General features: G+C 51.8%; 1 protein-coding gene across 10 annotated transcripts in view; it reads left to right on the forward strand.

The window, feature by feature from the left end:
- LOC100514786 (ATP-binding cassette sub-family A member 13) overlaps nucleotides 1–25,814 on the forward strand; it is a 348,431-nt gene that overhangs the window by 155,108 nt on the left and 167,509 nt on the right. For all 10 annotated transcript variants that reach the window (XM_021063898.1, XM_021063900.1, XM_021063901.1 and 7 more), the window contains 6 exons: nucleotides 11,071–11,208; nucleotides 12,125–12,305; nucleotides 14,997–15,215; nucleotides 20,314–20,510; nucleotides 22,428–22,585; nucleotides 24,041–24,271. In XM_021063898.1, the coding sequence (XP_020919557.1) occupies nucleotides 11,071–11,208; nucleotides 12,125–12,305; nucleotides 14,997–15,215; nucleotides 20,314–20,510; nucleotides 22,428–22,585; nucleotides 24,041–24,271 (1,124 nt within the window). The remainder of the gene's footprint in view (nucleotides 1–11,070; nucleotides 11,209–12,124; nucleotides 12,306–14,996; nucleotides 15,216–20,313; nucleotides 20,511–22,427; nucleotides 22,586–24,040; nucleotides 24,272–25,814) is intronic.

Genomic DNA, 25,814 nt, shown 5'->3' on the forward strand with positions numbered 1-25,814 from the left:
ATCTTTCTGTGGTATCCACTGTGATTTCTTATCTTTTATTTCTAATTTTGTTTTTCTGAGCCTGTACTTTTTTTTCTCGGTGAGTCTAGATAAAGGTGTATCGATTTTGTTTGTCTTTTTTCGAAGAACCAGTTTTTCATTTCTTTGATCTTTTCTATAGTCTTTTTAGTTTCTATTTCATTCATTTCTGCTCTGATTTTTATTATTTCCTCCTTTTTTCTGACTTTGGGCTTTGTTTGTTCTTTTTCTAGTTCCTTTAGGTGTGAGGTTAGATTGAGATGTTTTTCTGTTTCTTGAAGCAGGACTGTCTTGCTCAAAACTTTCCTTTTGCTGAATCCATAGATTATATCATACTTTTATGTAATTTGCCTTCAGGTATTTTTTAAATTTCTTCTTTGGTTTCTTCATTGATCTGCTACTACTGAACTGAACTGCTCATGTTCAGTAAAGGCAAAATCTACTGATTCCAGGTTATTGAAGGAAACTGCAGTGTTTACTGCATGCAGCAAAGAGTGTGGGCAGCTAATGCTAAAAAAACAAAACAACAAAATCAAAGAACAAAAACACTCCACAGTGGCTTACAGGGCTTTTTGTTTTGTTTTCTTCTTTTTAGGGCCATACCTGTAGCATATGGAGGTTCCCAGGCTAGGGGTCCAATCAGAGCTGCATCTGCAGGCCTGCATCACAGCCACAGCAACGTGGGATCTGAGCCGTGTCTGTGACATACACCACAGGATGCAATGCCAGATCCTTAGCCTGCTGAGCGAGACCAGGCATCAAACCCATGTTCTCATAGATACCAGTTGAGTTCACAACCTGCTGAGCCACAGCAGGAACTCCCAGGGAAAGGTTTTTAAAGACAGACCGAGGGAAGTAGATTGAGGGTGTGTGACCAGATTGTGGGTAATCTTCCTGGTTAATGGTGAGGTAAACAGGCATCAATATCATCAACCTTCTGGCTCCAACTGGTCTGGAGTCTATGTGCCACTGTTAACTTTTTCCACCTGCTGAGGGTTTCAGTATCTACAAAGCAGGTGAAAGGACATGACTCAGAATATTATCTGTAGCCTTTGAGGAGGGCGGAATGGTCCACTTAGTTTAATGGGTAAATTTTTAGGTTTTCTGGCTCGACCATCTCCCTTTGTTTCTGCGTTTTCTTATTTCTCTGATTCAATGTATTCTTTGGAACTCAGAGAGGACCTAGGAGGCTAAAGTTTTTCTGCAGACAAGACACAGAAGGAGGACCTGGGGTGGGGTCAGTTGTGGGAAGGCCCCATGGAGGCCTGCTCAGTTACAGGCCCAGTAGAGGTCCGATAGCGTCCTATTTAGCCCCCAAATTTGCGATTTTTCTCCAGCTTTCTTCTGGTAGTTGATTTCTAGTTTCATATCATTATGGTTGGAAAAGATACTTGAAATGATTCCAGTCTTTTTAAATGTATTGAGGTTTGTTTTGTATCCCAGTATATGGCCTCAACTTGAGAATGCGTTATGTGCCCTTGAGAAAAATATGTATTCTTCTGCATTTGGCTGGAATGGTCTGTGTAAATCTGTTAAGTCCTCATGATACAATGTTTTATTTAAGGCTAATGTTTCCCTGTTAGTTTTCAGTCTGGATGCTCTCTCCGTGGATATAAGCAGGGTATTAAGTTCCCCTGCTATTATTGTGTTGCTGTCAATTTCTCCCTTTAGATCTGTGAATAATTGCTTTATATATTGTCATGCTCCGGTGTTGTGTGCACATATGTTAATCAGTGTTAGGTCTGCTTGATGAACTGTCCCCTTTACCATCACAGACGGTCCATCGCTGTCTCTTGGTACCTTTTTGGCCTGAGCTCTGTTTGGCTAGAGTTAAGCGTGAAGACACCGCTTTCTTTGGTTTCCATTTGCCTAGAGCGTCCTCTTTCTCCCCTTCACTTTGAGACGGTATTTGTCTTTGTGAGCCTCCTGGAGGCAGCATGTAGTTGGGTCTTGTGGTATAATCCATCCAGCCACACTGTGTCTCTTGACTCAGTCCATTTACATCAGGGCGATTCTTGATACGTGAGGACTTGGTGCTGTTGCTTTATCTCTTGAGTCCTGGTAACTCGAGCTCCGTTGCTTCTTTCTCCTTGTGTTTCTCTCAGCCGTTTTGTTTTGCTGGCTTTCTATGAGGTTGCATCAGCTCCCTCCTTTCTAGACTTGATGTCGCTCCTCTAGATCTGTATTCGAGTTACCGTAAGTTTTATGTCAGACATCCTCAATGCATTACACTCATTTTACTGCTGATGGCATGCTGACTTCACTTGTCTATACGGCTTCCATCCTTTCCCTCCCCTGTGGTTTCTGTTGTCTCAAATCCTTCCTTATTATGCTGTGAGTTTGTCACCAAGCTAGTTACAGTTATTTGTGCTGCTCTTTTAGTCACTTTAGACTATGATTGTTTAGCAACATGTCATAGATGTTGAGTTGTAATTTTCCGATTCTGTTAGTTGATCCCTTCCTCAAAGTTTTGTGCGCTTTTGCTTTTTATTTCAGATGCAAGAGCTCCTTTCAGCATGTCTTGTAAGGCAGGTTCCCTGTGTTTCTCTGGGAAAGATTTTTATTTCTTCTTAATATCTGAATGATAACGTTGCTGGGTAGAGAATTCCTGGCTGACAGCTTTTATCTCTCAGTATTTCACATGCGTCATTCCACTCTCTCCTGGCCTGTAGTTTCTGCTGAGAAATCTGCTTATAGCCTATAGTGTCGGTTCCTTTGTAGGTTACTGCCTTTTTTCCCTGGGTTGCCCTTAAAATTCTCTCTTTATCATTCATTTTTGAGAGTTTTAGTGGACTGTGTCCTGGAGAATGTCTTTTTGCATGGAGACAATTAGATGTTCTGTTAGCTTCCTTGACCTGCATATCCAGTTCCTCCCCCAGGTCTGGAAAGCCCCAGCTATTATTTCCTTAAGGAACCACTCTGCTCCCTTCTCCCTCTCTGCCCCTCCTGTGATCCCATTATCTTTATGTTGCCTTTCATGATGGAGGCAGATAGTTCTCATAGAATTTTTTTTTTTTTCCTTTTCACAGCATATGGAAGTTCTCAAATACAGCTGCTCTGGCTGAATTTGAGGCTAAGTGCTTCTCACCCTCCAGGTCTCTGTGAAAGGTGTCCCCAGGCTAGGGGTCATGATGCAGCTGCAGCTGCCGGCCTGCACCACAGGCACAGCAGTAAAGGATCCAAGCCACATCTGCAACCTATGCTGCAGCTCGCTGCATCGCCGGATCCTTAACCCGCTGAGCAAGGCCAGGGATTGAACCTGTATTCTCATGGATACTAGTCAGATTCTTAACCCACTGAGCCACAACAGGAACTCCTATTTTTGTTTTTGAAAACTTCTCTCTCTTCTCCGATCAGAATCATCTCTAGAGGTTTATCTCCAGATTCAGGGATTTTCTCTTCCACATGTTTCTGCTGTTCCCATTGCTTTCTATTACATTCTTCATCTCATTTATTGGGTTCCTTATGAGGCTCTAGAATTTGGTTGTTTTAGAACGTTGATCTCTTTGGAAAAATATTACTTCTGTTCATTAATTTTATTCCTGAGCTTATTGAACTGACTTTTTAAGCTTTCTTATGGCTCATGAGTTTCTGGAGAGTTATTTTGAATTCACTGTCAGATCACAAAGTTCTGTGACTTTAAGTTTGGTTTCTGGACAATTATTATTTTCTCTCTGTGATATTATATTCTTTGTGGTGCTTGATGAATTTCTCTTTGGCTGGTATATTTGAAGTAGTAAACATCTTATTTTCCTAAAGCTTTTTTTAAACGTTGATGCTAACAGCTCAACAGATTGGTAATTTTTTGGTTTCCCAGTAGGTGGTGCTGTAGCTCAAGGTTTTGGTTTCTCTTATGCGCTGCCTCTGGCTGTGTTTGAGACTGAGTACTTCTCACCCTCCAGGCCTCTGTGAGAGGTGTCCCTGGTGCCCTTGTGGCTTGTGGTCGCCCTTTGTGTCTCTGGGGTCATGGTTCCCTGCTGTTGCTGGCGTTGCCACGGGAGTACTGGGTTGGAGCACACCTCTGCCGCATCCAGGGTGGCCTTGGTCATGGGCATCTCTGCCTTGGTATGGGGAGGGGAAAGGGGAAGAAGCTGGGAGGGCAGCTGTCTCCACTGGGTCTGGGGTTGTGGGGTTTGTGCGTGTCATTGCCAAGGCACAAGGAAGGGGGGACCAGGATCTCTCTGCTTAGATCTTCTAAGCATTTAAAAGCTTTTAATGCCGTATTAAAAGCTGTATGAGCTGTATGAGCTATTTGTATATTTTAGAGATTAATCCATTTTCAGTTGCTTCATTTGCAAAGATTTTCTCCATTATGTGGGTTGTCTTTTCATTTTGTTAATGGTTTCCTTTTCTGGGCAAAAGGTTTTAAGTTTAATCAGGTCCCATTTGTTTATTTTTGTTTTTATTTTCATTACTCTAGGAGGGGGATCTGAGAAGATATTGCTGTGGTTTATGTCAGAGTGTTCGGCCTATGTTTTCCTCAAACAGTTTTATAGCAGCCGGTCATATTTAGGCCTTTAATCCATTTTGAGTTTATTTTGTGTATAGTATTAGGGAGTGTTCTAATTTCATTCTTTTACATATAGCTGTCCAGTTTTCCCAGCACCACTTATTGAAGGGACTGTCTTTTCTCCATTGTATATTCTTGCCTCCTTTGTCATAGGTTAATTGACCATATGTGCATGGGTTTATATTTGGGCTTTGTATCCTACCCCACTGATCTATGTGTATCTTTTTGGGGGTGCCAGTACCATACTGTTTTGATGAATGTGGCTTTGTAGTATAGTCTGAAGTCAGGGAGCCTGATTCCTCCAACTCCATTTTTCTTTCTTAAGATTGCTTTGGCTATTTGGGATCTTTCATGTTTCCATACAAATTAAATTTTTTTTTTGCTCTAGCTCTGCAAAAAATGCCATTGGTAATTTCACAGGGATTGCACTGAATCTGTAGATTGTCTTGGATAGTATAGTCATTTTGACAGTATTGATTCTTACAATCTAAGAACATAGTATTATATCTTTACATTTGTTTGTATAATCTTTGATTTATTTCAACAGTGTCTTATAGTTTTCAGAGTACAGTGCTTTTGTTTGTTTGTTTTTTGTTTTTTGCCTCCTTAGGTTTATTCCTAGGGATTTTATTCTTTTTAATGCTATGCTATACAGAATTGTTTCCTTAATTTCTCTTTTTGATCTTTGTTGTTAGTATGCAGGAATGCATCTTCTCATTCCTTCTTAAGCGAAGGTGTGAGAGACATAGGTTCTGTTTTTCCTGGAAGGAACTAAAATATTAGAACCATAGTAAAATACGGATCTGTTGTGAACAGGGAGGAGGCAGTGTCTTTAACACGGTGATGATGGTAGAGATGATGCAGGTGAGGGACACGGTTATGACCTCTTGGGAAATGGGCCTCCAGGACCATCTTGGTGTGAGCTGCTTTGACCCCACATGTCCACTCAGTGAGTGTCTTCTCCTGAGCATGCTCATCTGTTCCTTCTCTCATCTTTTTGGTTTATGTCCAACATCCATCTCTCAGGCTCCTTAGCTCTGCTTCCTGCTCCAAGAATGAGTTTGCGTGCTGGCCCTGTAGAGAGATGTGGTCCTCTTGTTTGGCCCTTAGGATCTCCTTAGAATGAGGTTTTCATTACTTTTCTAATTGTTGCTCCTTCTGGCAGCTCTGGTCACTGGCAGTTAATCACATGGCTACAGGTTGTGCCAAGTTTTCCAAAAGCACTGTCTCAAGGAATGGGAAATTTGATGAATGGGGTGGAGGGTGAAGAGGTGAGCATGATCCTAGACTTTCCAGAAGATGCTCTAGAGAACGGGATCTGAGTATGGGTGGATCCAGCTCAGGGGACAGGACAAGAGAGAAGTGATTCCGCCAGAAGAGGCTTCTTGCATGAGCAGGGAACACCAAAAAGACTGAGCCACAAAAGAATTGGAAGCAACATCTCAAAGAGATATTTGCATATCCGAGTTCATAGCAACGATGTTCAGAGTAGCCAAAAAGTGGAAACAACCCACGAGTCCAACATGAACAAAAGTGTCACTAACGTGTGGTCTCTACGCACAACGAAATGTTGTCTAGACTTAAAATAGAAGGAAATTCTGACACCTGCTTCCATGTGAATGAAATAACATATAAATCCTCCGTGCTTAGCCATGACTTTATTAAAACACACAATGAGATACTCACATGCTGGCCTGGGGAAAGCTTGTTTATCTTTAAGGGAAGAAAATGATTAGAAATCATTTGGTTTGGTTCAAAGTAAAGGAAACAGATGAGATAAAAGGAGAGGTTAGAATAAAAGCTAATATGAAGGTGAGTAATGACAGATAAGATGCATTTGTACATGATAAAACATATGGAAATAACTTTAATTAAAGTAGGAAAAGCATGAAAGAGAAAGATGAGCTACAAACAAAGTGGACAAGAGAAAGATATTTTGGTCAATGATCTGTGTCTTATTTAAAAGTGTCCTGGCAGATGGTTCTGAGTCATCGTGTGGTGCCGCTAGTGATGAGACATGACAGCAGGGACGTCTTTCACCCCACATTTCACCCCACGTCAGTGCCCACATTCAGACTCTAGTTTCTTTGTTTTTTTACGACTTTGCTTATCACATTCTTTGGTCAGTGACAGGAAATGGAGGGTGGGTTGGACAAAAGAGCAGTAATAAAGAGGGTTTATGGAGAAGATGGGGTAGATACCGGGGGAACAGCGTCAGAATACGATGAGATTGGAATCCAGCAGGAAGCTTGCATAGTAGTCCTTTCAGCGTGTGCTTTATACAAAGTGAATGAATTTCTTATTATTGCATTTCAATGTTGACATATATAAAATGACAGTCATGTAAATAGTTTATAGAAAAACCCCTTTACAAATCACGTTTCGTGTCCTCCATGAAACTGTGCCAACTTACAAGCATTTGAGTCTAAATCTGTTAGGGGTGGCCTCAAATCACGTGTTGTGTCGTTGGCGCCACGGGGCCCCATGAAGCTCGGTGCGCTGCGGACTCTGAGTCGGCCCCCTGCAACCCGCGGTGGAGTTTTCTCAGGTTCTTCCGCATCGAAGATTTTCCAGCTGGCTTTTGAGGCGGTTACATTCCTGGAAAGTGCAGGGTCTAATGAAACTGCATGGAAATATTGCGCATGTGTGTCTTACACTCAGATAACCGCAAGGGCGAGCCCTTGCGTGTGCGTGTGCACTGGCCTCGCACGCAGTGTGTGTCTGCAAGGGATGCAAATCAAGGGCAGTTCCTTGTTGGGCCGCGTTGTTCTGCTCTTTGCAGGACGCCCACCATCCCCGGCGCCTCCCACTCAAGGCAACGCGTGGGTACTTCTGCCCTTTGCAGAAGGCCCTTCATCCCGACGCCTCCTACTCGAAGCGATGTGTGCTATCCCTTTTATTCATCCGGCCTTTTTATTTTCTGTATTTCAGATGCTCTGACATCCTGGGGTTTTACTGACTCTGGAGGGGCTCCTTGCAAAGACTGGCTAATCACTAGAGACAGGGCAGGGTTTGCCCATGAGCTCGCCTTTCATATTTAAACCAAGCCACCCAGAGCCACCCCAAGCTCCACATGGGCTGTTGTACCCTGAGATGCTGGGGATACCTACACCCAGGGCCAGCTCCTGGGCCCCGGAGCTCACGGGCATTATTTGAACTGGCCAGTTCTAAGCCGGTGTGCCCAGCTTGCCCATTCCTGGCACAGAGACCATGATGAGGCTCATGCACGATTTCCCCTCCCTTCCTCTGCTGCCACCCATGCGTCCCCATGTAGGCCTGTGGGGTGTGGCTGGTCCCCGCCTCCTAAGAACCCTGACAACCCAACTACCTGTTGGCCTCGCCATGCCTGAAACATAAGAAAGCTTGATAAAAATACCTGTTCAGGAGTGCCTCTTGTGGCTCAGCAGGTTAAGAACCTGACACAGGGTCCCTGGAGGACGGGGGTTGCATCCCTAGCCTCACTTGGTGGGGTAAAGGATCTGCGTTGATGCAGCTGTGGCATAGGTTACAGATGAGGCTCAGATCCTGCATTGCTGTGGCTGTGGTGTAGGCTGGCAGCTGCGGCTCCAATTAGACCCCTAGCCTGGGTGCGGCCCTTAAGAGAAATAATAAATCTGTCCACTCTGCCAACCCACAGCACCCCTCCCACATGCCAGGAGCACTCCTGAGACTCAGCCTCTTGGGAGCTACATTCTCTGTGTGAGTGTCTCTCCTGATGGAAGGGTCTCCTCAGGTCACGGGTGGCTGAGAACTTTCTGTCTTACTCACGCACTCACACACGTGCAGGTACACACTCCCACACAAGGACTTTCTGTTTTTCCTTTTCTTTCATGAGGTGATGGTTCAAAACCGGCCCTGGCATTTCTCAAGCTTGGCATCTGACTGCGAGGCCCTGGCACGTAGCTTCCCGCTCAGGACTCAGTGTCCACTGCTGGCCCCCTCGGGGAGTTTCGCTTCCTAACCCTTCTTTTTGTGCTTCCAGCTGAATTTGATTCCATTCCATCTAATATCCGCCTCCTTCCCACATCGCTGTCAGTTTTGGGGGGCAATCAATGCTAATTAGCCTCGTGGCTGGAGTTTCCCTTCGAGGAGCAAAGCTGAGGATGAGCAGAGGGCTTTTGCATGAGTGACGACCCCCTACACCTGGTAATGTGAGCCAGGCACCTGGAAAACAGGTGTGAATTTATGAGCAAAAGCAAAGGGCAGGGAGCCGAGCAGCCTCTGTGCGGATGGGGAGGTGGCAGCTCTTCCATTCACTTAGATTAATAGGTTCATTAGGAGGATTTCAAAGTCCAGACTGAGTAGAGCGAGGATGATTTAATTAGCAAATCAACCATTAATACTCGATTTATTTCTAATTTGTTTTTCTAACTCGGAAAGGCCGCTCCCGTCCCCTCCCCTCCCTCCCATCCCTTCTCTGGTTCAGGCCTCCCTGCACCTCACCTGGACCATTCAGCATCCTTGTAACGCCTGCCTGCCCGGGCCTCCAGGTGCCTCCTTTTGCCTCTGCTAGTTCTGTCTGTACCAGCCCTGGCATCTGATCCCACTGCCCACCTGCTCTTCTAAATGTGGTCCCCTTCCTGCCGGCCATGCCAGCACCCGAGCTTGGTCACTTGCATGAGGTTCCAGCAGAAACCCCTCCGTGCTCGTGGGCCAGAGGGAGAGAAGGCAGCTGCCAGCATTGCAGGCTGGTTTCCCCATGGGCTTGTTGCTTTTTTTTCCCTTTTGTTTCCACGAGATCATTGTTCTTGCGAGGGTCCAGGGGCTGACTTATCCCACTAGGTGGTGGAGGAAGGTGGGGCTCAGGGGCCAAGGCGGGGCTTGTTTGATTTAAGGGCAGCTTGTTTGAAGGAGTGAAGGCAGGTATTGTCAGTGTGGCCTGATTGTGTTCAGATAGGCGGGCCCCAGGGGAGGCCACCTAGTGGCCATGTTGTGGCTTCCGCAGCTCACCTGCCTCCTGTGCTTGACGGCCTTGCTGGACCTCCCTTCCCTGTGGTAATATCAGTGCCCCCACGTCGGGTGGTGGCAGGACCCCGGACGGTGCCCAGAACAGAGAGCAGGTGTGCAGCATGTGCTGTGACGGGATGTGATGTGATTATCCCGGGCTGCTCGTCCCCTCCCTACTCAGGGATGGTCATTAGTTTATCAGGTCTTGGGACTCTTCCACCTGCACTGGTTTGCTAGGGCTGCCAAAGCCACGTGCACAGACCACCTGGCTTAAACAGGAGACAGTTATTCTCTCCCAGTTCCCGGCCTCACAAGTCCAAGATCGAGGCATCAGCAGGGCTGGTTTCTCCCGAGGCCTCTCTTGGTGTGTAGATGCCGTTTCCTCCCCCCCGTCTTCACACCTTCGTCCCTCTGTCTGTGTCCTAATCTCCTCCTAGGAGGACATCGGTCCTATTGCATCAGGACCCACGTCCGTGACCTCATTTTATCTTAATCACCTCTTTAAGGACTTCCTCCAGGGAGTTCCCATCATGGCTCATCGTTAACAAACCTGACTGGTCTCCATGAGGATGTGGGTTCGATCCCTGGCCTCGCTCAGTGGTTTGAGGATCCCAGATTGCTGTGGCTGTGGCAAAGGCCGGTAGTTGCAGCTCCGATTTGACCCTGAGCCTGCAAACTTCCACATGCTGTGGATGCAGCCCTAGGAAAGCAAAAAATAAAATAAAATAAAATAAAAAAACTTTGTCTCCAAATACAGTCTTAACCCCTGAGGTATGAGGGGTTAAGACCCCCAGCTTGTAGCAGAGGGTATATACCAGACCAAATGCCAGCTCAGCATCTCCCTCGGCTTCAAAGCTGCTGGCCCTGTGCTTTCCTCTGAGCTCTCCTCTGAATCTTCTGAGCAGAATGTGAGAGGGGCTGTGTCTCCCGGGCCCTGTGGTCAGAGTCCCAAACGCAAAATGGGCTTTTTGGAGAGCTTTATCGCGTCAGTCCCTTGGAGACCTTAGATGGCGCGGACTTCAGCCGGAAAGGTCGTGTTAAAGACGTCAAGAAGTGTTCCGAATTAAATCCGCTTCATTTTGACATGTAATGGGGGCAAAGTGACTAGGAAGTGGCCTGAAATGAATTTGGAGAATCCGTTTGAAGCCTGGTGATATGTTTCATATGGAAATGTTCGCACTCTGAATGCTGTCTTTTCGGTAGGAGTTTTAATTGATGAATCCCGCCATGCTTTTAATCATGTCTAGTAATCCATGAAGACATTGAAGAGACAGGGCAGCTAAACAGGAGGACGATGGAGCAGGGGAACATTCAGCAATTATTTAGTGCTGGTTTTATTTCTACTAAATACCTGCCTGCTCTTGAACACCTGCTCAGAAGTCCTTTGCGGGGAAGGGGACACGAGGGCCCTGGCCGGTGGTCCTGGGTCAGGCTGAGGAGGGAGGTTTGGACTGATGCTGTGTCGCTGACTGTCCCTGGGGTGTGGATGGAACATGCTGAGATGGGAAAACATTTCATAGTCATTTAGTTACGATCATCTGCCACAGAATCTGCTAAGTAGGAAAAAATGTTTTCAATTGTAACTTGTGTTTTAGGAGCTTTCGGTTTAAGGAAGCCGTGGTATTTCCCCTTCACCTCGTCCTATTGGAAGGATGTGTGTGGCTTGGTGGTGAAGAGGCCTTGCAGTCCGGGTCCTAACCTGTTCTTCTTCGGCGAGAACGTGGATGATAAAGGTTGGTAAAGAGGAGCCTTGTGGGAGGCATGCTGTTCCTTCTGGCCAGTTCTGTTTCATTTCTGTTTGAGTCTTTGAAACTGGGTGGGCACCCTTCTCCAGCGGCCCACTTTCAACCCTGTGTGGGCAGGAGCCCCAGGGTTCATGCTCCTGTTACGTGTACAGCATCCTCTGGGCTCTGTGTGCACTTGCACACCTGTTACAATTCAGTAAGTAGGAAGCTTCATTTCTAATGCGAATTCATGTAAATAATCAAAGCCGAGGTGGACAGCTGCCAGGTGTAATGTACTTGAGAATTTTCAAAGTATTTCACGAGTGCTAGTTTATTCAAGGCTCCAGGGAAAACAGAAGGTAGTGATATATATAAGAACGTGCTTCCCGGGAGATGGGGTAGAAGCCCGGCCCTGGGGCTCATCCCCGGAGCACGTCTTCAGTGAGAATCTATAGATGCACAAGCTTCACGGGGGTTTTCTGTTGTAAGTCCGTTTTGCACCGGAAGTTTTCTCTAACTATAGAAGTAAAATATGAAATCTTGGAGAAAATTTGCAACAACACTGCCTGTTAACTCTCACCTTCTCTGAAGACTCTCACTCATGGGCATCCTGCTGTATAATGAACCTTCCTGCCATTGTTCTTCTGTGTGTGTACAAACATGCGTGTTTGTGTGTGTGCACACACACTTGTTTTTACTTTCTCGCAAAATGAATAAGTGTACAAAATTTTGTAATCAGTGATGTCGCTACTTTCTCCATCATATCATTCGATGCATCTTGCTCTTGGTAGAGAAAGATCTTGAATTGCTTTGTAAGTTTCTCAGGGCTAGACTTCAAGCCCTACAAGCCCCTGAACCATCAAGTGTGTCATTGTTTGGGGGGCTTTTGAAGCCCTCTCAGGGTGAACTTGCCTCTTCCTCCCAGGCTCGTCCCTGCAAAATGGGGAAGGAAGGCTGGAAGGACCTCCCCCGGGCGTTGCGCTGCTGTCTGTGACCAAGGAGCATGAGCACCGCCAGGCGGCCGTCCGGGACCTGACCCTGACCTTCCACAGGGACCAGATCACCGCGCTGCTGGGGACCAACGGTGCCGGGAAGAGCACGGTCATGTGCGTGTCTCCCCCCGCCCCCACACACACCTGGGGCTTTGATTCTCACAGACCTCAGCGCACCTGTGAGACAGGTGGCCAGGGTCCTTTTCTTTTTTGTTTTTTTTGTTTAGTCTCAGTTTAAAGACAGAGTAGAAAGATAACCCTCTCACCAGAGCTACTGTGCATCTGGGCAGACGCAAAGGGCAGGGAGGGATTGTTAAAAATCCACGTACTTCTTTATTTCGTACGCAGATATTCACATTTTCACTTTGGTCTTTGAAAGTCCCATGACTTTTTTTTTCTAAGTTAATTCTGCTCCTTGTGTGTTTAATTCTGCTTGCCTATCTGTAGGAAAGTGAAATTTGCAATGATGCTTGCAAATTTTTTTAACACCTGAGTATTTTTCTTTTTATGCTTTTTATGTGGCTGCATTTTTGTTTTTTTAAATTATTATTATTATTATCTTTTTCTTTATAGGGCTGCACCTGCAGCATATGGAAGTTCCCAGGCTAGAGGTGGAGTCGGAGCTGCAGCTGCCAGCCTATGCCACAGCCACAGCAACGTGGGATCCAAGCCACATCTGTGACCTATGCCACAGCTTGCAACAACGCAGGATCCTTAACTCACCAAACGAGGCCAGGGATTGAACCTGCATCCTCACGGACACTATGTTGGGTTCTTAACCCACTGAGCCACAGCGGGAACTCTGTGTGTTTTTGTGAAAACTTTTTTTGATTTGGGACCTAGTGGTTCCACATTAATTTAAAAATCAAATCCTGTGATCCCCGAGAATTAACTACTTCAAACTTTCACGGCCCACGAAACAGCCCAAGCTGGCTGGAGATGAGGTGTTTTAAGGGCAAACTATGCAAATTATTGAATTTCTCTTTTGAACAAGTTACTTTCCTTTTGCTTATTAGTAGGACTAAAGAATGCTTAAAGAGGGAGTGCCCTTCGCGGCTCAGTGGTTAACGAACCTGACTAGAATCCATGAGGATGCAGGTTCAATCCCTGGCCTCACTTAGTGGGTTAAGGATCTGGTGTTGTCATGACCTTTGGTGTTGGTCGAGGACTTGGTTTGGAGGCTTGGATCTCGTGTTGCTGTGAGCTGGGGTGTAGGCCAGCAGCTGTAGCTCCTATTGGACCCCTAGCCTGGGAACCTCCATATGCTGTGGTGTGGCCCTAAAAGGCAAAAAAAAAAGTACGCTTAAAGAAAAGAGAGGCCCTGAGAGGGACTATTTGCTTCTCACTTAAGAAATGTAGAAAAATGGCATTCATAAAGCTTCAGAAATCGCTGATTGAAAATAAATTGAAGGAAAGATACAGAAAGGTTTCTTCTGTTCTGAGTTGCTGAAATGGAGCTGAAGATTTCACTGGCAGTTTTTTTCAGGCTTTCAGATGGGAAAGTAAGCATTGCACCAACTCGGCTCAGAAAGCCAGCCTTCCACTTTGTGCTCTTACTGGCGCACACCTCTTACAAGGAAGCCTGGGGTTTGTGTTTAGCCCAATGCCGAGCATTCAGTTAGGCCTCCTCCCTGTTTCGAGGGTCACTGGCTGCACCCCTTCAGTGCCTGTTTGGGTCCATCTTGAGTCATCCTCAGGAGAGGCTGGAAGACCAGTTCTCAGGCTGGTTGTCACTGACACAAGAAGCTCCGAGACTCATCCAGGAGGCATACGCGTTGTTGTGTTGCATTGTATCCCCACCCCAAAGAGTTTTGAAGATAATACAGCAGGCAGCTGTCAGTCAGTTCATGGGCCACAAACAACGTGTGTGCAAGTGTGCAGCTGGCCGAGCCCTGACACGCCTGACCAAGGCTGGGAGGCAGCTGGGAGGAGCAGGCCACTCAGATGGTCATCCGTTCCTGAGCCCCCTGTGCCTCCTCGATCCTATAGCTGCAGGCCACCTCACACCTGCTGTGTGTCACCGTGAAGCAGTGTGCCCTTTGCAGCAGCTCATGTAAACAGAGTCCTGCCTGTCCCTTGTTTAGCATAATCCTTGGGGACTCACAGCTGGTGATGTGGCATCAGCTGTCTGGTCCCCGGTTTGTCCTTTCTCCTGTCGGTGGAAGTTGAGGTTGTCTCTAGGTTTGGGGGACAATGAACGAAGCTGCTGTGAAAATTCACCGAGGTATCTTTGTGTGGCCATGCATTTTGATTTCTTTCCATAAGTAGTTTAAGAGTGGTTTTCTAGGTCCGGGGCAGGTGTGTGTCTAAGTTGATTAGAGAAAGGACCTTGTCTAAAGCCTAAATAATAAAGTTCCCGAAACAAAGCAGTGGAGCCCGGCTGCCCTCAGGGCACCTTTGGTCAGGGCGGCGTTTCTGGGGCAGGGTTGTCACAGATTGGCCATGGCAGATGGCTGGCCGGGAGGAGGGTGGGGTCGAGGTTTGCCTTTCTGCCTGGCTTCTGTCTGATAATCAGGAGGACTTCTCTAAGCAGGCGTCTCTTCAGCCTGCCTCCTCCTCCTCCTCCGGGCAAAGTCGGAGCTGTGCTGCTAAACTCTCACGCAGCCGTGGTGTCCGCGGTCACGGCGGCTCCCAGGGCATGAACGTGGTCACCAGCCGTGACACTCAGGTTACACCACCTCCCGCTGGGCTCCCTCTCGCCTTTACCTTTCCGTGTGGAGGACAGGTGGGCTGAGGCGTCCGGGCGAGCCGTGCCCAGGGCCGGGGGCAGCCAGGGCCGCAGCGGCCACGTGCCTTCTCCCGCAGATCCTTGCTGACGGGACTGTACCCTCCCACGTCTGGAACCATCATCGTCAACGGCAAGAACCTGCAGACAGAACTGGAGGCCGTCAGAGCGGAGCTGGGCGTGTGCCCCCAGCGGGACGTGCTGTTCGACACCCTCACGGTGCTGGAGCACCTGCTGCTCTTCGCTTCCCTGAAGGCGCCGCAGGGGCCGCAGGAGGAGCTTCGACGGCAGGTGGATAGGTAGGCATCGGCCACCCCCGCCCTCCCGCCCTCTGCCCTGCGTGAGTCATGAGGGCAAAGGGGGGACCCTCCCCGCAGCTGATGGGGTCTGGACAGAGGAGAAAAACCTGAGCACATAGTTCGTAGCTTTGGAATCATGCCGCCAACACCGGGACTGTCAGAAGGCGTCTCGGGGAAGACCTCGAGCTCGGATTGGTCTGTCCTGGGCGAGGGGAGGGGAGCGTGTGAGCGCAGGGGGCAGAGTGTGGGCATGTGTGGGTGTCGCGACGTGAAAGGGTCCCACGGAGAGGGTGAGAGGCGGGTCGAGAGCCTGATTAGTGGGAGGCAGAGTTTGAATGTGACCAGGCAAGCAGCTGGCTCTGGGCAGGAGAGGGCGGGCAGTCTGAGGTCTGGAAGGTTTGTCCGGTGACCCGGGGCAGGTGCCAGCCCCGGAGAGACGCAGAAGCCACTGAGAGCGAGAGCCAGGGGCGGAGGGATTCCCGGCTGAGCCGTGGAGCAGGCGGGAGGCCCAGGTCTGAAGGCTCTTCGAGGCCATGTGGACCAAGCAGGTGTCCGAGGCGGGGAGCGGAGGAGTCGGGAGAACAGGATGCACCCATGGGGAGCAGTGTGGGGGGAGCCAGGTGGGCAGGAGGCAACAGAAAGACCCATCTCACTAGGGCTGATAGGAGCCCAGCCCAGAGGAGAGGGGAGGCGAGGCCCCGGTCAGAAAACAAAGTGACGTCTCAGGAACGTGAGTGGAGAGGGCTGGGTGGGAGGCAGGGGAGCCTTAAACCAGCGGTGGAGCCATCGGTCTGGAAACCCGGCAGGCGGTGGCAGGCGGTGAGAAGGCTGTGACCGGCGCTGGACCCTGCCCCTCAGGAGGCAGAACAGCAGGGCCAGCAAGGCCAGCGTGGACCCTCCTTGTTCTTGAGTGGCCTTTGCCAAGCAGAACATGAGGCGGCCCCACGTGGAGGGAGGTGCTGATTTGGGGCCACGGTGTGAGTACAGAGGAAATTCACTGCACAGGCCTCGGAAGAAAGCAGGAACTTTAGGAACTCCTACACATTACATTTTTTTTTCACCTATACCCGCGGCATGTGGAAGTTCTCAGGCCAGGGATTGAATCCAAGGGGCAGCTGCAACCTACGCCACAGCTGCAGCAATGCCCGGTCCTTAACCCGCTGCACCACGGCAGGAACGCCACACGTTACTTCTTATTGCTACCTTATGATATTTTGCAAGGTTTAGATTTTAAATTTTTGAAACATTTTTGTTTGTTAATAATATTTTAAAATTAAAGCAGAGTTGATGGACCGCAGCGTGCCATTTTCTGCTGTGCAGCAAAGTGACCCAGTCGGACATGCACACTCATTCTTTTCTCGTGGCGCCCCCATCATGTCCTGTCCCAAGAGGTGGGACATAGTTCCCTGTGCCCATCCATTCTAAATGTCAGAGTTTGCATGTACGAAGCGCAAAGTCCCCGTCCATCCCACTCCTTTCCCCGCCCCTCAGCAGCCGCAAGTCTGTTCTCCGTGTCTGTGAGTCTGTTCCTGTTTTGGAGACAGGTTCGTTTCTGCTGTATTTTAGATTCCACATCGAAGTGCTCTCACACTGTCTTTAGCACACCTGCCGCAGTGGAGGCAGGTGTATTGCTCAGGAGTCAGGTCTGAAAGGGAGCATCAGGTGCCTCCCGCGCCATGGGCTACCCTGGGAAAGTGGTCCAGAGCAGCCCTGGACAAGGAGGTCCTGCTTTTCCAGAAGGGCTCTGTCCCAGGGAGGCCTTTACCTGCCCACCCCTGGGAGAGGGCAGCACTGCTCAGGGTAACCTCCTTGAGGCCGGTGGCTGTGCTGAGGGGCCACTCACATCGCTCTGGGCACGAATGCTCACAGCAGGGGCATCAGGTATGAATTAAGTCTGAACTGATGCAGCCCAGCCTTAGGGGACAGGAGCCCGTGCATCCCCCGCTTTATTAATGGTGGTGTCTCCCCTCGTCACCAGATCTCATGTTCAGTGGCATCCGAGGATGTTCCCTCCCACAGGGCCTGGTCCACATCATGGCCTCAGAAGTGGCTGAAAGAGTCATGTTAGTGACAGTGGGACGTGGAAGCAGAGGGACAAGGTTCATTCTGTGCTAGTAAGTGTCTTACGTGAGAGTGGACACCTAATGAGAAATGGCCCCGGGTTTCTAAAGGACAGATTGGTGACGTGCCGCCTAAATTTTCTTTTTTTTTGGTCTTTTTAGGGCCGCGCCCGTGGCATGTGGAAGTTCCCAGGCGAGGGGTCGAATTGGAGCTGTGGGTGCTGGTCTACACCACAGCCACAGCCACATGGGATCTGAGCCGCATCAGCCACCTACACCACAGCTCACGGCAACGCCGGATCCTTACCCCACGGAGCGAGGCCAGGGAGGAGCCCACGTCCCGCGGATACAAGTCCGGTTTGTTACTGCTGAGCCACAACAGGAACTCCACAAGCTAAATTTTTAAAAAAGTCACAGGGCACCTATTTTCGTTTAAAACCTGCGTCCACCCTACCACAGCCAGCTCTTTTGTGGTGCTGGCTGGGCTTAAACCCCATTCCTCACCAGGTGCCCGGGGCCGCTTCTCCTGATGGGGGTGCAGCAGCTTCCGTGGTCCCGTTTGCCGTGTTACCTGGCAACGGAGCCAGGGTGCATGGAAGCAGTGGGAAGGAGAGCGTGCTTTAGGGCAGCCGTTCTCAATTAGAGGAGCCAGAACAGAAGCACCAGATTCGAAGCCGCCGCACTCCATCTCAGCCCCGGTGACACAGCTCGTTTCTTTCATGTGCAGCTTCCTCGCAGTTGCGTTCAAGGCAGGAGGAGGCCTGGTGGGCTCTTTAGAGTGAACACTTGTCTGGAGTCAGGTCTGTTCTGCCTCTTATTTGGAGAACAAGATAAGAGAAGTCAAGAGGGGACTTTATCGGGGGGTGTTGGGATGTCGTAACATCAGCCCTCAGGATTCTGGCGCCCACGCTTTGGCTCCAGCCGGGGGCTGGTTTGTTTGATGGTGACACGACTGTTGCAGGCGTGCGTGCAGGTGGCCGGGAGGGGAGGACAGAGCACTGAGCCATGGACACTGCAGTGTGAGGAGGAGAGATGACGGAAGGAGGGGCATGGTCAGCGCAGCAGGTGCTGCTGAGTGTCAAGCAAGGGAAGACTGGAAAACAGGCCTTGGACTTGGTGTGAGGAGGTCGAGTCGGAGCTGTAATCGATGTGATCGATGGGTGACCTGGATTAGAGCCGCTCAGCACCGTGACAGGAGGAAGGCCCTCCCCGAGTCAGAAAGAGCGTGGAACGAGGGACGCCTTCCCAGGAGTTTTGCTGCAAAAGGGAGCAAAGAAGTGGGACGATAGCAAGACGGAAGGGAAAAGGATGTTTCGAATACAGAGCAGGCCACTGAGGCAGAGAGCGGAGGGCTGACCTGCCGGAGGGCTGTCCTGCAAGGCGGGGGTGACTCTCCCGAGGGCAGAGCCTGTGGCCGCAGAGAAGAAGGGAGGGACCTGGCAGGAGCGGGTGCAGGGTGATCTGAGTATTGTGGGGCCGAGTGACGGCTGGAGGTGGGAAGCAGCTGGAGGAAAGATGGGGTCAGAAGATGCCACGTGGAGCTGAGCCTCAGGAGGGGCCGTGGTTATTGGAATGACCAGTCCAGGGTGTGGCTCAGTCATGGGTGGATGAGACGGCGTCGGTTCCAGATAAAGCGAGAATGGAGAGGTGTTTGGTTTCACTTGGAAGTGTAATCAGGACATTCCCATTTGAGAACATCTGGCATTTCCCTGCCTTGCTTTGCTTTTCTGTTTGTTTTCTCTGCCACTTGGCCTCTGGTCAGTGTGGCTAGCTTGGGCTTAATAGACGCCAGCCTTTGCGACGGGAGTCACCCAGGTGGGGAGGGCGTGGTGGCCTCGGCTAATTGGGAATAAAAGGTCAGAGCCAGTCCCCTGCTGAGAAGGGAGAGTTCGCCCTCCCTCCCATCTGGGGTGCTGTCCACAATAGGAACACCGGCATAAAAGGGCCCAAACTGGGTGATTCACCCAGCGGAGAACACACGGGGACGCCTGCACTGACCACTCAGTGAGTGGGCTGAAAACCGGACCCCAGAGGCTACCTTGAGCTCCTTCTGGGTCGGGCTGAGCTGACAGTGAAACAGACCTGAAGCGGGTACTTAGCCATCAGCGAGCAAGTCCGAGGGGCCCGACCTGAGTCTTCGCTTTAGGGTTTCGCAGCTTTCTAGGAACTGACGCGGCGGGAGCGCATGTAATCCCTCCCCGCCTCCGGCCTCCCCTCTGACTCCTCTCTGGCCTCCGGGATGTGTGAACCCTTCCCCAGCTTCGCAGGCAGGGCGTCCCCTTGTGTTTAAGTGCTGGGGGGAGGTTGCAGGAAGGCATGGCCTGAAGCGGGGCCTTGACCGTCCGTGAGGCGTGGTCGGGGATGAGAGTGAGAGCATCCGTGCGCGCTCACTCGGCCCCGGTGAGAAAGGAGAGCCAGGCCGCGGAAGGGTGGAAGCCTGCCATGTGCCTGGGAAATGTGATCTGAACCAGCCTTGGGGCTGAAAGTTCACTGGGAGCGAAGAGAGGGCTGATTCGCACGTGCAGGGCAGCTGATCCTCTCTCGTCTCCATGTCCGTGGCCTGGAGGTGTTCCCGGTCCGCAGTCAGGCAGGGGCTGGTACGGACTTAGCGCACGTGGGTCAGGGACACGGGTGGAGACATGCCCACGTGGGTCAGGGACACGGGTGGAGGCTCATGCGGGACCGCCTGGCCTCTGCCCGCCCCTCTGACTGCAGTGGCCCATCAGCCGCCCCACTGCCCTCGCTGTGTCCTGAGGGGCAGGGGCCCCTTGGCAGGAGGTAGGAGTGAAATCCAGGGAGGAGACAACATGCAGTTCCTCCAAACAGAACATGGCAGATCTTGTGGATCGGGCATCGCACTTGGTTCCCGACGTGGTCCCATCTGGACCCCAGGGTCAGTGCTGCTGTGTCGGGGCTCATGCCCTGTGGGTTCTCATCCCCTCCACATGGCTTAGGAAGAGCTGGGTCACAGCAAGTCAGGATTGATGGAGTGAAGTTGGAAGCAAGGCTCTGAGGTGTTGGGGCCGCTCTTGTTCCAGAACCCTCCGGGACGTGGGGTTGGTGCAGCACCGGCACAAACCAACCCGAGCCCTCTCCGGCGGCATGAAGAGGAAGCTGTCCGTCGGCATTGCTTTCCTGGGCGCGTCGAGGACCGTGGTCCTGGATGAGCCCACCAGCGGGGTGGACCCTTGCTCCCGTCGTGGCATCTGGGACATCCTCCTCAAGTACCGAGAAGGTGGGAAGCGGCCTCTTTCCGCTGTGTCTTCCCGCAGCATCAGGTGTAGGAAAGGAGAGCTGTCTCTAGAGAGCAGGTCCCAGTACGTGACCTTTCTTCTCGGGAAAGGACCGTTTCCCACGAGGCACAGAGATGCGTCCGTTGCACCATCTCTGCGGCGCCAGGCATCGCTCACTTGGTGTTTGCTCTCTGGAGTCAGTCTTAGCAATGGTGTTATCAAGTGTATTATCCGTGATTTCAGCTGACATTGCATCCATCCATGCTGTGTCCTGCTCTGGAATAATTCTGGACTTATTAGGAGAGGCATCCCAGCTATATTCTGGAAGAAGCCCTCCCTTTCCTCGGCGAGGAAACCCAGCCGCAGAGAGATGGGTGTGCTATTTGCTTCCAGCGGCAGAGCAAGTTCACCAAGCCAAGGGCGAAGCTGGGCTCTGGGTTAGACGCTCCGTCTCTCTCACACGTGTGATTGTGTATTTCCAATTTAGGGCATCATGAGGACAGTTACTAATGTACAGCCTCGGATTCTTTCTATCATTCTGACAGCCAGGAGGCATTGCTGTAGGTATTTCATATGGAAACACTGGAATTTGGAAAGAACTCTTGGGAAGAGGGAAGCCTCTTCGAGGCAGGCTCAGGAGTATCAGCGGCAGGGTTACTGCAGAATCTTGTAAAACATTGTATTTCTTTTCTTTCTTTCTTTTCTTTTCTTTTTCTTTTTTTTTTTTTTTTTGGTCCACTGCATGGCATATGGAAGTTCTTGGGCTAGGGATCGAATCTGAGCCACAGCTTAGACCTACAACACAGCTGTGGCAATGCCGGGTCCTTAACCTGCTGTGCCACAGTGGGAACTCCTGCTTTTCTTTTTGGCCTTCTGGGTTCAGAGCCTTTCCTGACTTGATCTGAAGCCCCCACCTCCCTGGGGTAGATTAGGATTTGCTACTTGAGAGCTGCAAAGAGAAGGGGCCTGAGACAAGCGATCAAATTCTCTCCTGGGGCAGAAAAGACGCTCCATCACTTAAAGCTTCGTCATGTGGCTGGCGTCAGGAGCGTGGGGTCAGGAGGAGACACGGGGGGCGCCCTGCTCCATGCAGACCCAGGGGGAGCGGAGAAGGTAAAAGTCCCGAGAGCTTCCCTTTAAGTCCTTCCAGGGTTCCGGCCTCTGCCCTCCTGAGGGCGGCGTGAGCCCTGCCTCCCCAAGCCAAGGTCTTAAACCTTGACGAGATGCGGGGATTCATAGAGGTGCATGTGAGACAAACACTCGTTTCAGCGAACAGTGGCCACAGCCCCACTGCCAAGGGGGGCCTTTCTTCCTGGGGAGGCCCCCGCTGAGGCCCCCACCACCCCCAGCTGCCCCTGCCCCTCTCCCGAAACCCACTCTCTGAGGTCCACGGCTGCCACGAGCTTCTCCGGGGAAGAGGCAGGTGCTCTGCCTCCATGGTGCAGGATGTCAGGTACCCACGGCTGCCTCATCCCTGGCCTTGAGGGCATCCCACGCACCGTGGCCACTGCCCCCAGCACAGCGCGTCCACGGACCAGGCCTCCCGTCGGGCCCACGTGAGGTGGCGGATGGGATGAGTGGAGGGGGAGAAAGATGCCCCACCCCGCTTTTCAAAAGTGTTCTCCTCCGCGTCCATTCAGCGCCCGGCTGCTGGGCCTCGCACCCGGGCTGCTGGACCCAGGCTGTGTGCCTCGGTTTTGCTCTTCATGAAGGAGGGCTTGCGGAGGTGCTGTCCTTGCCCTGAGGGGCAGCAGAGGAAGGCGGTTCAGGGCCTCGACCGAGTGGCGCCTCCAGGTCTTTTCTGACTTAACCCCTGGGATGCTCGCGACCCCGTCTCCTGCTCAGCTCTCCCGCTCGGGGGAGGGATGGCCCCTCCGGCCGTGTCACGCAGGCCTGATGCCCCCCTTTCCGGGCCGCAGGTCGGACGGTCATCTTCAGCACCCACCACCTGGACGAGGCCGAGGCGCTGAGTGACCGCGTGGCCGTGCTGCAGCGGGGGCGGCTCCTGTGCTGGGGGCCCCCCTCCAGCCTGACGCAGGCTCACAGCCAGGGGCTCCGCCTGACACTCACAAGGCAGGTGAGACGCCGGGATTGAGGCGCGCGGCACTTGCCTCCTTCCTGACGGAGGCCGTGTTGGCTGTTGCACGGTCTGCATCTCCCAAGTTGGATTCGCGTCACTGAACAGAGACTGCGTCTGAATCCAGCATGGGTCTTGCCCTGCTGTAGGTCTCAGGGGAGGTGACATGTGTTTTCTGCACAAGGCCCTTGGGGTCTCTGTCCTTGTGGAGCAAACGATATGCCTGAGAAGGAAAGAAACAGAATCTGGCAGCTGGTGGATGCCGAGCAGGAGCAGGAGGAGCTGGGGGCTGGCCGGAGTCTCCTGGCGGCCAGAGATGGGGAGGTGGGAGGCAGGGCCCGGGTGGGCGGATGGGCTGGACAGGGAGTCCGTCCGTCCGTAAGTGGAGGCCTCTGTGTGCAACGCCCTGATGCCCAAATAAATGTCACAAGGCCGAGTGGGGCATCCACTGCGCCAGCCCAGGTGCACTCTGACCGCCGGGGCAGTCGGGCGACTCAGCGCACCTGGTGGGTGACGGCATCCGACCGGGTGGCTGGCGGGGCATCACCATGACCCTCCATGTGCCGCAGGTATTTTTGCAACAGTGATGCTTGGTTCAGGAGGCTAAGGCCGAGCAGAGTAGAGAGAGGTGGCCGGGGTCCGTTCCGGGTCACACCCTTGTTGCCTTGGGTCAGCGGGGGCCGCGGCAGGAGGGGCTCAGGGTTGAGGTTCAGGGCTGTGGTGTCTGAGTCACCTCCCCACCCGTGATGGCTCTGTCTGGCCCCGGCTGTCCCCCGACTCCAGGTTTCTGTTTGCTCCATCTCCGGTCAGGGTCTCTCTGTCCCGTGGGGGCTCCTTCCCTCCGTGGGTGGGAATCCTTGTCTCCCTTTTTTATCTTTGTCTTTTTAGGCCTGCACCAGTGGTATACGGAGGTTCCCAGGCTAGGGGTCGAATCGGAACTCAGCTGCCAGTCTACACCACAGCCACGGCAACGCCAGATCCAAGCCGCATCTATGACCTATACCACAGCTTGCAGCAACACCGGATCCTAACCCACTGAGCGAGGCCAGGGGTGGAACCCGCATCCTCATGGATACTATGTTGGGTCCCTAACGCCACAGGAACTCCCCTCCCTGTTTCTCTTTTAAGAAGACTCAGCCCCACATCCTGTGCTCCAGTTGCTGCACCAGAGTCCCTTCCAGATGCTCCGCAGGCAGTGGGAGCCCGTGAGCGCAGAGAGCTGCCCACCGTGTGGACCCTGATGGGTGTGGGTCTCGCCTCACTGCACTCACCAGCGCAGATTTACAACGAGAAGGAACAATTGCAGCGCATCCTTGAAACACCTCTCCCTTAAATTGTGTTTCTTGATTTTGCTGCTTGGAATTTGCTGTGGGATGTGTGTAAAACCAGCTGACGTACATTTGGCACTTTTGAATGTACCTTCTTGCTGCTCCCCCTCTCTTTTCTCTTGGAAAGCCTCCCGTCCTGGAGGTGGACAACCTGAAGGACACAGCTTGCGCCACGTCTCTGATCCAGACCTACATCCCACGAGCATCCCTCCGAGGCTGCAGCGGGGGCGAACTGAGCTACGTGATCCCCCAGGATGCAGACAGAGCCTGCTTCAGAGGGCTCTTCCAGGCCCTGGACCAGAACCTTCAGCACCTGCACCTGACAGGCTATGGGATCTCAGACACCACCTTAGAAGAGGTACGGAGGTGATGCTCAGTTAGGCTCCTCTGCTTGGCACTTGGCTGCTCTGAGCTCAGGGCCCAGGATGGGCAAAACAGAGGGGGGGAGGGGACTGTGTGCATTTTCGCTTATTTCCCAGTTCTGATTGGTGTCGGCCAGTACGAATTGAGTACAGCCAGCAGGTGACCGGCTCTTTAAGGGAAACAGCGGTTTTGTATTTGAGGACTTGGTGTCTTTAGTCTCAAATCGTTTCAGCAGTGGGTGGGGCAGCCGTATCTCCTCGCCTGGAGGTGCCCTTCTCTTCTCTATGGACTGGATTCTGCTCAGAAGCCCCCTGCAGAAGTCATGCACGAAAACAATATGCAGCTGCCGCCCCCCTGCCGCCCCCAGCTCCTCTCCCCAGACTGACCGGCATCTATGTCCCGGGGGAGGGCACCTCTCCTCCGGGGTTTGGCAGCCCCGGTCCTCCCCAGACTCTCGCAGGAGACCAAGGTTGTTCCCAGCCTCCTCCCGTGGTGTCCTGAGTCGGGGGGGCTTGGCATTCTCCCAGGACACAGGGTGGACTGTGAGGGCAGCGGCCTGGAGTCCCGGCCGGGCTGGAGTGTGGCGACACTGCTCAGCCCTGGTCACTATCCCCAAGGTCTGGAAAACAAATCCAGATGTCGTGCCAGGAGGCTGGTAATCTGTATCGGCAGGGACCTTCGTCTTGCGTGAATCGCAGCTTCTCTGCAGGTATAAAAAGGTGCTGCCTTTGAGGGTTGTTCCCCTGAAAGGTCACTTGAAAAAGAAAGGAACTGCTTTCGGATTGGAGAAGTGCTATGCCGTGTCTGTTCTGGAATCATCCAGGGTTTCCTAGCTTGAGGCGTCCGGGGCAGAGGACTAGGGATCCACGTTCACTGGGCTCTCGGGCAGGGCAGCAGGGCCCAGTGACACGGACCAAGCCCGCATGCATGATGACGCGCCTTCGCCTCGGCCCTTGGATACTCGTTTCCCGTTCAGCCTGAGCTAGAACGGTTGTTCCCTCCGAGTACGTGGCACTTTATCTGCTGCCAGCAAATTAACACACATCCGGCATCCTTGTGGTACCCAGCTCTGGGCAGTTTTGTGGAGCGATCAGCCGGAGGAGTTTATGGCTTTGAATGTCACAGGAAAAGGCGTAAGGAGGGCCTTTATGTTTGGGTGGACGCTTAGCTTTTAATGCTTGTTAATTAGTGTGCTTCGTAATAACCAGTCAATACCATCTTAGGGCAAAACGTACGTCTAGGGAGAGGCTGGCTAAAAGCTATGCTATGCGTAAAAAAGATGCTTCAGCATCTTCTCCCTAGTGTCCTCCCTCCGTCTCCCTCCCAGTAGAGTCAGAAGCCTCGGGACGCCTGGGATATTTGTCATTAGGTGGAGTGGAGCTTTGGGGGTGACGGGCTTGATGACTCTGGGGGCCCAGCACAGGCCCTGGCTCAGTCTGTGGTTGGAATCCTGCCCCCAGACCCCTGGCACTTGTCTCCCCATGCTCCGTGCCGCCCCCCCCCCCCAGTTGCGAAATGGGGGCCATGAAGAGCCGGGC

The sequence above is a fragment of the Sus scrofa genome, chromosome 9, assembly GCF_000003025.6.
Source record: "Sus scrofa isolate TJ Tabasco breed Duroc chromosome 9, Sscrofa11.1, whole genome shotgun sequence".
Taxonomy (NCBI): domain Eukaryota; kingdom Metazoa; phylum Chordata; class Mammalia; order Artiodactyla; family Suidae; genus Sus; species Sus scrofa.